The following is a 12,375-nucleotide window of genomic DNA, read 5'->3' on the forward strand; positions in this document are numbered from 1 at the left end:
TCGAGTCGAGCGTGTCCAGGCAGGTCTGAAAAACATGTTAATTTGGAAATTTGCAACACCGGCTGTCTGTCTCTCTGGAATGATGGCAGTCTGGGAATTCCTTCCTGATGCGTCGCATTTCCCATTTGCTTCAACGCCCTCTGGGCCCCGTACTTATTTCCTCCCTCTGCTGTTGTTGACCTTGTCTGTTAACTCCAGGCAAGGATTTAGCAACAGGATCTGGTGAAGCAGTTAAGCCAGAGGGGTAATGTAACATAACCATGTTCAATGGTACCTCGCTGATCTCAAGTGTAACAGGGGGGGCAACAGAAATGACAGTAAGTACGGCAATTCTTAGTCGACTAACACTCGTACCATTTTGTCAACTCACCGATTAGTGGATTTATTCAACATATCTGAAAAATTTGGAGAGTTTCTCCACAAAGATTCACACAAAAGCACCACTTTCAACCTTGTGTTTATTGTGCTCATACGTTTCTTAGAAGGAAGTCATTTCGTATGGAAAAGGCATAAAAAAAATCTACAAAATAAATCTTAGTTGACAAAGACCAAAACAACCAATTAGTCAATTAGTCGACTGAAAGGGGGCTGCCCCAGAATAGTAGATATTTTATTAGGCGATCGACGGAAAAATAATCGCCAACGTTTTTGATAATTGATTAATCGTTAGTCTTTATGCAAAAATGAGACTCCCTGCTTTTTTAAAATCCAAACTGAATATGTTTGTTTTTTGGACTGACAAAACAAGACATTTGAATATATAAAAATTAATAAAATATCAAGACATCGCCTAGAAGTCTGAGAAACTGGGGAGGACTTTTTTTTTACTATTTTCTGAAAATGAATAGACCAAACATTAAACTAATTGTCAGTTTAATGGATAATGAGAATGGATTGCTAGTTGCAGCCATCGACTGTATGTAAGAAGTGGACGAAGTCATCGTGACGTCACCCATTGGTTTGTGGGTTGGCGTTTTGAAGCCGCGATTTCGGCGATTTGGATTATGGCCGTCGCCATCTTGGGCTTTTTGCAACCGATGAACGGAAGTTACCCTATTTGGAATGTGGAGGAGTGATGTGGAGACGCCGTATACGTCTCTAGTAGCAGCATCAACCTGTCAATCACAGTAAGCCCGCCCTAAAGCATCCCCTGCCTTATGGTCTGTTTGACTCTAAGTCGACCACCATCTACGAAATGAACATCATGCTGTATTGAAGAAGACTTGAAACTAGAGATTGAGACCATAAACTCATGTTTACAATGTTTACTGAGGTAATAAATCAAGAGAGAAGTAGAGTCATTTTCTCATAGACTTCTATACAACCAGAGTAGTCGCCCCCTGCTGGTCAGTAGAGAGAATGCATGTTTTAAGACACTTCCGCATCGGCTTCACTCGGCAGAAGTGGAGGTTGCCGTCTGGTTGCAGCCCTACTGGCAGGTATCTGATCAGATGCTCCTGTCTCAATGTTTCTACCCATGCGGATGATGTTACTTTTTGACCAATGCATACACACTAATTACTAACTTATTTATATGTATGAATAAATAAGCCTGTTAGCGTGTTGATGTTACCATTTAGCTAGCATGGCTGAAGTAAAGGAGGATAGTAAACATTTTATTTGACCCTGGTATCTGTGAGAAAATGTGTGCACTCACTTCAGGCATCCTCGTGTGATGCTGGTGAGACTGGTGTCATTTAAAATGTCGATGAGGTTGGTTACAGTTAGCAAATATATGAGCTATATCTATAAAATTGTTGATGTTTTGTCATAGCTTCAGGTCCTGGCCTGTGCAGTAGCCCACCTTAAACCTATAGCCCTTGTAAACCTAGGTTTAAAGTTATAACAGATGCAGAGGGACAGTTATTTTTCTGTATATTGGATCGTGATTATTAGATGGTAACGGTGTTTCATATTTGCAGTATATTGGTATATCTGCAGTTGATTTGGAAACAGTAACAGAGACATTTTGATGGAGCTTATTTTTATTAGATTTGAGCCTCACATTTCCTGCACCACTGTGCATTCATGTTATTGACTGTTGATAGTGATAACTCGTATGTGATTCCCTCCTCCAGTGGAGGGTCTGCGGGAGGAGGAAACGATCCGCAGCGGTAGTCGAGAGCAGAAGAAGAAGACGTTGCCAGGCGGGTCAGGGTCAGGAGACCTGGACGATGTGACGGAGGCTCTGTTGGGCGTGCCGACGATTCTGTATCCGAACCCCACCACCACCGCTGCTGCTGCTACTACAGGTAGTGACTGCTAGTAATAACAACACCATATCCATACACAAACACTATTATTTCCGTGTGATGACTGGGGTCAAGTCAAAAACGTATATTCAAAATGTTTTTGAAGCCTCGACCAATCATGTGGGTCTATGAGATTTGTCCACAAGGTGCCTCTGAAGATGATGCTGGGTGGCACTTCTCAGGAACTTTCCCTGTGATTGAAAATAAGCCTTGCAGTTGTTGCCATGTGTCTTTTTATTTGTAGAGCACCTTGTGCTCGTTCACACGAGGCAACGAAAGCACATGTGTGCGGTCCTGTGAGCGCTGCAGGTTGGGTCACTCTGCCCCGCCCGAAGCCTTGAATATTAGTCATAGAGGATGTAAAATCATAATGATAACGTTTTGTTTTTACAATTAACACTTGAAATGGTGAAGGTACGTGCAAATGACAAGGCAGAACAAAATGTAAACCATACTTTGGTGTAAGATTTTATTTAACTTGTTTTTTTCTTTTTTCAAAATGAAACGAAACACTGTGACAGTGAGGAAGATCTCAGGTAGACAATGATAATCAATATGAAACCAATTTAACTCCTACCCTCTGAACTAAAAATACATTATTTAATGAGCTTGTTTACAAGATATTAAGTCAATATTCACTGTTGATTACTACCGGAGCTCCGGAGCCCAAACATGTATCTCTCCAGTTGAAGATGTGACTGAATCAATTACGAGAAACGTTTCCCTGTTTGAGAAATAGGACGGACTGTTCACAAATGAATCTCCCACAGTTTGTCTGTTTGGTATAGAACATAAAAACCTACAACAGAGCTTGATCTCTCTGCTCTGATCTTCCTCGGCCTCTGTCATTGTAACGCTATTTGACCGGAAACGTTGACAAGCCACACATATAAGCAAGCTAGTACAGTAAGTACAGTATACTGCATTTACACAGGCCTACACCAAAGAGCTTTGAGACAAATACACACACAATAATGACAGCCCGGCAACAGTGGGTGTAGCACAGGAAACGACAGCTGGAACAAGATGGAAGGAGGATAAGGAAGGTGTGCCTGGGGGATTGTGAGCAGTGGTTGATGTTTTATCTATCAGGCAAAGAAAAAGATGTAACTACGTACGATGTAACACGTACAGCCTCAACTGGGCCCCTAAGCAGCCTCCGCTTTATCTAACCCCACCGATGTGCTCTTTCCTTCAGAGCCCCCAGCAGTAGAAACCCCCTCTCAGCCCCCCGATGAGGCCCAAGAGAAAACCACCAAAGAGAAGAGGAAGAGGAAGAAGGAAAAAGAGCGGGATCGTTCTAGAGTGGAGAATAAGGAGGAGCAGGGGACGACACAGGCCAAAGCAGCCGAGGAGAAACCCCGGAAGACACCCTTCCCTACCCAACCGGTGACAGGTAACCTCTGCTCCCCAGTGTCAGGAAACATGACATAACACTGACATTTGTTATTTTAGTGAACCAAAACATGATGGAAACAAACTCCCTTTTAAGCAGGGTATCTTCAAGAACGTCGGTCCACCATCATCTTTGGCTCTTCTTATGAGTGAATGAACAAGAGGCTGGAGAGCAGTGTTTGAAATGTGATGACAGTGTTTTCACAGGGGAGGGACGTGTAAAGGAAAGGATAATGACAGGCCGTCTCGTTTCGGCTGCAGGGCACATGTGTCCTCCTCTCTCTCCCTCACAATCCAAGGGAGCAAGCACACGTTCGCATGCATGGAAACTCACTCATTTTCATGGATGCACCCTGTCGACACATGTACACGTGGTAGTTACGCTTACATTTTAACACCTACGCCTACCTTTTGCCTGCCTATAAGCATGAAGCCATCTGTTTCTGAAATTCAAACTGTACTTTTACCCTTTAATAAACAGATGGGTGACAAATGAAAGGAAGAAACACTACAAAGTGATATCAGGATGGTACAAGGCGCTGCCGCTGTGTTTTGAATAGACGCAGTAACGTTGCAGAGACGAGCATTATAAAGGGTTACGTTAAATCTGCAACTTGTTTACGATTTAGCATTAATGCCAAGGAATAATAAATACATTACAAGAACATTAGCACCGGACAAAATTAGCTCCTCGCCCGCCATGTTCCTGAAAATAATAAGAGACGACTTCCGCCGCGTACACGTACCTCCAGCCTTGCCTCCTCTTCTTCTTCTTCTTCTGTTGAGTTTTATGACCGTTGGCATCCTTAAGTGTTGCTTTACAGCCATCTGCTGGACTGTCCCATGTCCCATCTATTCATTGCCATGGCATGAGTGAAAGGGCGCAAGACGGAAATGTTCCTGAATGTGTGAATAGTGGAAATCACCAGCGGTGCCTGAAAGGTATCCCAGTAATCTACTGGGAACTATGTGTGAGAACCGCTTCAGTGCTCTTCAGCTAAAGTCTCCTGACCTCTGATCAGTTCAAGACTCTTTGCTTCATGCTTCCTTTTTTTATTAAGGTATATCTCCAAGGAAACCATTTGAGTGTGACAGCGCTGCGGCGGCGGACATCATGTTGTTGGTGGACGGCTCCTGGAGCATCGGACGCACCAACTTCAGACGGGTCAGAGACTTCTTGGAGGGCCTGATGACCCCCTTCCACATCGGGCCGGACCACGTTCAGATTGGTGAGGGTCAGAGTGTTCATGGAAGTTGTTTCAGAGGTCCAGATTGTTTAAAGGGTATGCTGTAAGTGATGACATGTATGATGTAAAGTATTTGTTGTTTATTATGACCTTTATATTGCTTAGCTACAGGTGAATTTATTGAAAATAAAATTGAATTTCTGCAGATTGGTCCTCCTGTGGGGAGTTACGGATTAGTGCTGACATCACTCAGACACACTTTGTCTCACTACATTTCTGGTTGTAGTTTATTAGATTGTAATGGAGCATTGTTCACCTTTTTAAAGAAATAGTATGCATTGTTTGCTAGTAAATAAATGCTCATTTTGGTACACTGAGTAGCTGATTAGTAGAATCAAGTCACAACCTGCCAACGCTTTTACAAATATTGTCTGCTAGCTTTTGGTTGTTAAACAGATCTGTTGTAGCAACAAAATAATGAAGACAAAAGCCTTTCCTAATGGCCTGTCCCACAAAAAAAAAAAGAGAAATCCTGTTAAATGCTGTGTTTTTGTCCCAGGTCTGACCCAGTACAGCGGCGACCCCCGCACGGAGTGGCAGCTCAACAACTTCACCACAAAAGACCAGCTGTTGGAGGCAGTGAGGAATTTCAGATACAAGGGAGGAAACACATTTACAGGTAAACGCACATCACCATCGATACTGTTAGTGTGTTCGAGGCCCAACATCTGTCTTTAGGTTATATGCACATGATGCATAACGATACGTACACAGTAGAGCACCGTGTATATGCACCGCTTGTCTGTCAGTGCGTCACCATGCATCCGTCTCCCAGGCCAGGCGCTGCTCCATGTCATGGATGAGAACATGAGGGCCGAGGCAGGCGCGAGGTCGGGCGCTCCCCTCTTCCTGGTATTGTTGACCGACGGGAAATCTCAGGACGACGCCATTGCCGCCGCACACCGGCTGAAGAGCGCCGGCGTGGAGATCATCGCTGTAGGTGAGACTGAAAAGAAGAGAAGGCGAGGCGGCATAGAGACTAAACACTTCTAGCAGTTTCTCATTCATCCTCTGCATTTGTGTGCACCATGGGACCGTAATCACAGTCTGATGTGGTCTAATGACCATTAAGCAAAACAGTTTCTGTTATGTTCATGTCCGTTACATTTTGTTCTCATCACTAAATGTGTTTCCTGCGATGTGGATGGAACTATTCCATAACTTTGTATTATTCAGGTGTAAAGAATGCCGATGAGGCCGAATTGAGACAAGTGGCGTCGGAGCCGGTGGATCTGAACGTCTACAATGTCAACGACTTCCCTCTGCTCAGCAAACTGGTGGCACGACTGGTCCACATCCTGTGTGGGAGGATAAAGGACCGCGGCATCTCAAAACGTAACCCATCCATCTGTCTACATGTCTGCCTGTCTGTCTTCTCTTCACACACAAGCTTAGACTGTGTCTGAAATCACTCACTACTCACTATGTAGTGAATTCGCCATTTTGTAGTGCTGTCCGAATGTATTGTGAGATTTATTATACTACAGTGAAAAGTAGTCTACAACCGAAGGTCACTAATATGTACCATCATGCATTGTGAAAAATGGCAGACGCACAAATGAAGAGAGCAGCACTATTGACACAATTTCATGAGTTGTGGTGCGAAAAATTATATATTTACCGGTAATACAGAATAGCAAATAACACAAACAGCCACAAAGTACTTTGTCTTTAATAGATTGGGAAAATACTTACCTTTCACAATAAAAGACCTAAACATGCATGATACCCTGCATTACTGCTTTCCAGCGGGAGGTTAAATTCACTCAGAGCATTTTGCTGCGAGGCAACTCAATACAATAGCTTAAAATATGTATTTATCACAGGAAAGCATGTCGGTATTTATTATGGATGGTCCTTGATCTGGAGTGCTATAATTGCGCCACAGCAGTTCCGGAATTAACGGCGCAGAGAAAATGACCCGAGTAGTGTCCGAAAGTGTGTTTTCATTTTGCTGATGAGCTCGCTCTACAGTCCTCTACATAGAACTCCTCCTGGGACAGTGTGTAGTGAATGAGTGAATGGTTTCGGACAGAGCCGGACAATTATTATTTTTTTATGGCGGGCATCAAGGTTTTCAAATGATAAACATCTTGTTGAGTTTGAGTGTGCCGTTTCCTCGATGCTTTGTCTCCAGGAATGGAGCCTGGGCCCACAGCGGACCCGGCCCTCTCCTACCCCAGTCCCACCGATCTCCGCTTCTCTGAACTGGGCTCCAGAGAAGTCCAGCTTCACTGGACCAATCCCACGAAGCCAGTCCAACAGCACAGAGTTGTCTACCACAGCGCCGAGGGTCAGAGTCCACAGGAGGTCAGAACGCAACCTCCCCTTTCGTGTTCTTATTGTAAAAAAGATGTGGTCCCGTGTGGGAAGGGAATAAAACACATAAAAAGTAATCCATATTTTTACAGAATATTATAATGTCAAAATACCAGTGTTTTGTACATGTTTAGCGTCTGATTACAAGTGGTGCTTTGTCACCAGGTGGTACTGGCTGGCTCAGAGTCCACTGTGCTGCTGGAGGACCTCTCCTCTCAGACCATGTACCACGTGTCCATCTTCCCTGTGTATGAAGACAATGTGGGCCTGGCACTCAGAGGAACTGTCACCACATGTAAGACTGACATCACTGCTAAATATTATATTTCAAGAGATTAATTTGTCTGTTTATCGCTCACACACTGCAGAGTGTTTCTTCTAATTTGGCACAAAAAGGGTGAACTGATTAGAATTTGGAGGTCAAAGGTCACTGGCAGAATTACTAATGCATGAGTTCTTGAGTAACGGCCAAAAATGACTGGTTAGTCTTTTTTTTAACAATGTGTGGGTTGGTAGGCTCTCCAGATACCCAAAGGTCTGTGCACAACCACTGAAAAAGTGACTTTTTTATGATAGGTCTTCTCCAACACCATTTTCTTCAAGAGAAATGGTTTAATTCAGTTTTTAGCATTTCCAAAACTACACCTAAGAACGCCCAAGGAGGACTCAACAAGTACAAGCTCAAAATAAGGAGGAATATTTGCTGATCATTGGCCCAGAAATAGAGTGCAATCAGTGCTGACTTGTTACCATTCTGTTGGTGACTAAACTACCAGCATATTGAACACACAAGGTGTCTAAAGACACATCAGTGAATCACAGAGATGTACTCAAAGTGCCTATCACAAGTTTACAGGCTTGTTTTTAAGACCATGCTCGTGTACCACAAACCACCTCTGGCATCCCTCTGCTCTCGTCATCACTCAGTGCCCCTGGCCATGCCCACCAACCTGGAGGTGAGTCCTTCCTCGTACAGCACGCTGAGGGTGAGTTGGGGCGCAGCGCCCGGTGCAACACAGTACATGGTCCTGTACTCTGCACTCAACCACGGGGAGCCAGATGACGCCAAGGAGGTGAGAAGTGTGTGTGTGTGTGTGTGTGAGAGAGTGTAAAGGCACATGGTTTATCAGTGTATTACACAAATAACCAACAATAACTAAAGCAATCAGCAGACAGAAACAGGGCATGTCTTAGATGCAAACAGAGAGCCAACATCATCTGACATGTGCTGCTTATTCTTACTTCTTTGATGGTGTTTAATGTGCGTGCGGCTCTCCCGTTCCTCGTCGTGACGTACATCTACAGTAGGAACTGCTACCAGACATTTGCATTTGGTTTTTTCTGTGTTGCTGCAGGAGAAATTCAGTGCAGACCAGACGGCGGTGGAGCTGTCAGGGTTGCTGCCGGCGACAGACTACTCTGTCACTCTTTACGCTCTGTATGATGAGGATCCCAGCGACCCTGTCACTGCTGTTGCCACCACATGTAAGACATTCCCCAACACATTCTCACCCCTTATTTGTAAGTTTCCCCTTCTCCGTCCCCCTTTACTCTTCATCTCTTTCATCTCACTCCCACCTTTTTCTGAGAGTCACTCTCCTCCTATTGTTCCTTCTCTTCATTTCCTACAGATCTTCCTCACTCACTGTTCCCTCCTCCGTCTCGATTATAGAAGCACCTCTCGCACAGTGACTTCTGAATGGGGATGATAATAATAAATCACTTCATTACGCTGACTAATCATTTGTCTTTCACCACCTTTATCTTCTTCTTCTTCCCTCCCTTTATATTTTACCATCCCCCACCAGTGCATCTCCCACCGCCAGCGAGCGTTCAGTTCCCGATGGTCACCCACAGTATGCTGAGGGTGAGCTGGGTGCCCGGAGCCGTGGACGTCCCCGGCCACAGAATTACCTACAGCACCAACCTCGGCAGTGACGTCAAGCAGGTAAACACACCGGTGTCAAACTTTCTGTTTCCGAAACCATGTCCGGAGCTGAGAACGCATCTTTATTTTAAAAGAGAGACGTGTACGCAAACTTCTTTTGAGCCACTCTCGCGTGACGCTGAATAACAGAGATGGTTACAGTTATGCTTCGGCAGTCAACTTCATCTGTTGCCAATCTGTAAACAATGAGCAGCGAACAACAGAGGAAGTCTTGACCCGAATCCACTGCCGACACTGGAACCCCAGGATTATTGTCCGTCGCCTCCACAGGTTTATCCGCCGTCACGCCGATAGCCGATGGGTTCGGGGGGCCCTGCAGCCACAGTGAGTCAGCCATTCATATTAAATCTCTTTCCAGGTGGAGGTAGCAGGACTGACCTCAGTGGTGGTGCAGAACCTCTCTTCACTCTCCAGATATCTGGTTTCAGTCCAGTCTCACTACCCACTAGGCCTGTCTGCAGCACTCACCAGTAACGTCACCACACGTAAGACACACACACACACACGTGTCTTTAGTGCTTTAAGGCCTCATCTGATGTTACAGAAGGAGATGTCTTGTGTAAAAGCACAGCAGAGAGAAGAAACATTGAATTAAATGTGAATGAAAACATATCCAATCAATCTAAAGTCTCTTCTTTTCCTCTCCTGACACACTTTCCTTCTTTCCTAGTGAAGGTGCCTTCCCCATCAGACCTCAGGGTGACTAATTTCTCAGGCAGTGACATCACCGTGCGCTGGGAGGCTGCAGCCGATGACGTTGTCTCGTACCTCATCAAGTGGATCTCCCTCAGTGGAGGAGACCTGAGACAGGTGGGGATGGATAGAGGACGGGTGGAGTGTATATTGTGTTATGATGATTAACGTACAAGTCTTTTTTTCCTCTTGTTTTAGCTGAGGGCGGGAGGTGAGAGTGAAGGGGCGATCCTGGAGGAGGTGGAGGACGATAAGGAATACCAAATCTCTTTGTCTGCACTTTATGGAGATGGAGCTCAGAGTGAAGCTGTGGCTACACGCTACAGCACCTGTGAGTCGCACACACCCACCCACTGAAAACACCATCAGCAGCACTGGAGAGTCATTTCTGGCACTGAATATGAACTTAAAATATGAAGAAGAAAAATCCTCCAGTGAACCACGAACATGAATTTTTACACTTCAAGAAGAACTGTGAGGCACGCACAATATGATCATTGATATTCTCCACATCTGAACAGACAAGCATAGAACATCACCGAAAAGGTTAAGTCCAGTCCTGTGTTGAATGTTGCAGCAATATCACTCATGTCACATATTAACCACTTTGAATCCTGAATCATTATCTTGCAAATAGTCTGCGGTGTGTTCTGAGAGCACAAAAACAAGCAAGACTTTGTATCTATTGATTCTTCTGTTAATATTGTCAGGTGGGTTGTGGACTTTCCCACGGTGGTGTTGTGTGTATTGGTGGTGTGTGTATTGTGTTTTCTACCACAATGACAGGAAAGCAGCAGATACTTGAAGTCCCAAAAAGAATAACTGAATAGAATTACGCATTATTTAAAATTGCGATATTGGTTATGCGTTATTTATGATTACGAGTTGAGCTAAAGTTTACATGCTGTCTGGTGGTTTTAACGGTCATGCATCTTATTGCGATAGTTAGTTTTACGTGTGAGATCCTAATCTTGAAATAGATAAATAGATAATCGGTAACTTAAGCTGTGAAATACATGCAGTGAAGTCAAAACATTTTCCTTCGAAATGTGGTAAAGTAGAACTATAAAGTAGCAGGAAATGGAAATACTCGGGTAAAGTACCTCAAAGCTATCAGATATGTACAAATGATACCTGCACATATCTTTCCATTCAGTATTTTTATTGTAAACCCAGATGATTTAACGGTGTCTTTTCAATCAATGCTTTTAAATTGTTGATAAAAGCAGTGATACTTTATTCATTAATTGGTATCAAAAGTTAAAAGGTACGTTACTTGTTGTGTTACTTTATTACTTTTGCTTTTTGCCTGCAATTTTCAAACTGCCACAGCCTCTTGATGGTATTGACACCTGGACTCTGACTCGTTCACCTTTCGGTTGCATAAGCACTCCTGTGTTGCGTTGGCCTTGTGCTCTTTCTCCCACGCTCCCAGTTCTTTCACAGTATTTTGCTCCATCCATCCTTCCTTCAGTTCTGACAAGATGCCCAGTCCCTGCTGAGGAGAAACATCCCCACAGCATGATGCGTGTCTGTTGAGGCTGAGGCAGTTTTAGGTTTGCACCACACGTGCTGTAGCACTTTGAGTTTTTGGTCTCATCTGACCACAAGACCATGTCCCACGTCTTAGCTGGGTCACTCTCATGCTTTCTCCAGACAGGCTTGGATGTGTTTTTTTCTTGAGTCATGGCTTCTTTCGAGCCACCTTTTATTACAGGCCCGTTTTATGCAAATGTGGCTGGTGCACCTTCCCCTCACTCAACTCTGTAGCTCCTTCAAAGTGATTGTTGGTTGGATTGTCGGTGGCTCACGAGTCTCCTTGCTTTTTTTGGTATTTCGTCCCTGCAGTGTCTGGCGGAGGCCCATCCAGCATATCGGTCAGCGAGGAGACGGCCGTCAGCTTGGTGGTCAGCTGGGTACCTCCGAACGCTCACGTGCTCCAGTATCGCGTGACCTACACTGCGCTGACTGCAGCTGAAACCCAGGACAGCACCGTGAGTGGGCTGTAACCGTCACCTTCTCAACCGCTTTGTCTTTCATCCTGCCGGACAGTCACTTGTAGTGAATTTGTAGTGAACTTCTCAGAGAATCCAGAGAAAACGCAAAGTAGTCCCGTCACCGTGAGGACACACGGACGTTTAACTTGAAAGCTCGACCCTGAAAGGTGGCTTTTGTTTGTCGACAGGTGTTGGTCCCGGGTGGTGAGAAGCGGGTGATGCTGGAGTCGTTACAGACAGATACTCGGTACAGCATCCTGGTCACCGCCGAGTACCGCAATAGAGAAGGAGGCAGCGGTTCTGCTCAGGGCAAAACCAGTGAGTCATACACACCGTACTAAGTTTTGCTCAGATTTATTTTTCTTATAAGTTAAAGTTTCGGACCGTTTCTTTGAGGTTTCTGGTGAAAATCCTAAAATCAAATGTAAAATGAGGTTGTCCACCTTTCTATTTATCGGCCCTCCATTTCACCTGTCTTACTTTCGCTCTCCCCCCTCTCTCTCTCTCTCTCTCGCTCTCTCTCC

The 12,375-nt window shown here is 44.7% G+C and overlaps 1 protein-coding gene across 2 annotated transcripts in view; it reads left to right on the top strand.

Moving 5' to 3' along the window:
- LOC306781367 (collagen alpha-1(XX) chain-like) overlaps nucleotides 1-12,375 on the top strand; it is a 31,906-nt gene that overhangs the window by 8,279 nt on the left and 11,252 nt on the right. For both annotated transcript variants that reach the window (XM_079274193.1, XM_079274194.1), the window contains exons 5-20: nucleotides 2,079-2,252; nucleotides 3,451-3,648; nucleotides 4,709-4,876; nucleotides 5,394-5,513; nucleotides 5,670-5,834; nucleotides 6,071-6,229; nucleotides 7,032-7,204; nucleotides 7,379-7,508; nucleotides 8,141-8,286; nucleotides 8,569-8,698; nucleotides 9,022-9,161; nucleotides 9,520-9,646; nucleotides 9,832-9,971; nucleotides 10,053-10,185; nucleotides 11,703-11,848; nucleotides 12,040-12,169. In XM_079274193.1, coding sequence (XP_079130319.1) covers nucleotides 2,079-2,252; nucleotides 3,451-3,648; nucleotides 4,709-4,876; nucleotides 5,394-5,513; nucleotides 5,670-5,834; nucleotides 6,071-6,229; nucleotides 7,032-7,204; nucleotides 7,379-7,508; nucleotides 8,141-8,286; nucleotides 8,569-8,698; nucleotides 9,022-9,161; nucleotides 9,520-9,646; nucleotides 9,832-9,971; nucleotides 10,053-10,185; nucleotides 11,703-11,848; nucleotides 12,040-12,169 — 2,379 coding nt within the window. The remainder of the gene's footprint in view (nucleotides 1-2,078; nucleotides 2,253-3,450; nucleotides 3,649-4,708; nucleotides 4,877-5,393; nucleotides 5,514-5,669; nucleotides 5,835-6,070; nucleotides 6,230-7,031; nucleotides 7,205-7,378; nucleotides 7,509-8,140; nucleotides 8,287-8,568; nucleotides 8,699-9,021; nucleotides 9,162-9,519; nucleotides 9,647-9,831; nucleotides 9,972-10,052; nucleotides 10,186-11,702; nucleotides 11,849-12,039; nucleotides 12,170-12,375) is intronic.

Source organism: Melanostigma gelatinosum (assembly GCF_949748355.1).
Source record: "Melanostigma gelatinosum genome assembly, chromosome: 8".
Classification (NCBI taxonomy): domain Eukaryota; kingdom Metazoa; phylum Chordata; class Actinopteri; order Perciformes; family Zoarcidae; genus Melanostigma; species Melanostigma gelatinosum.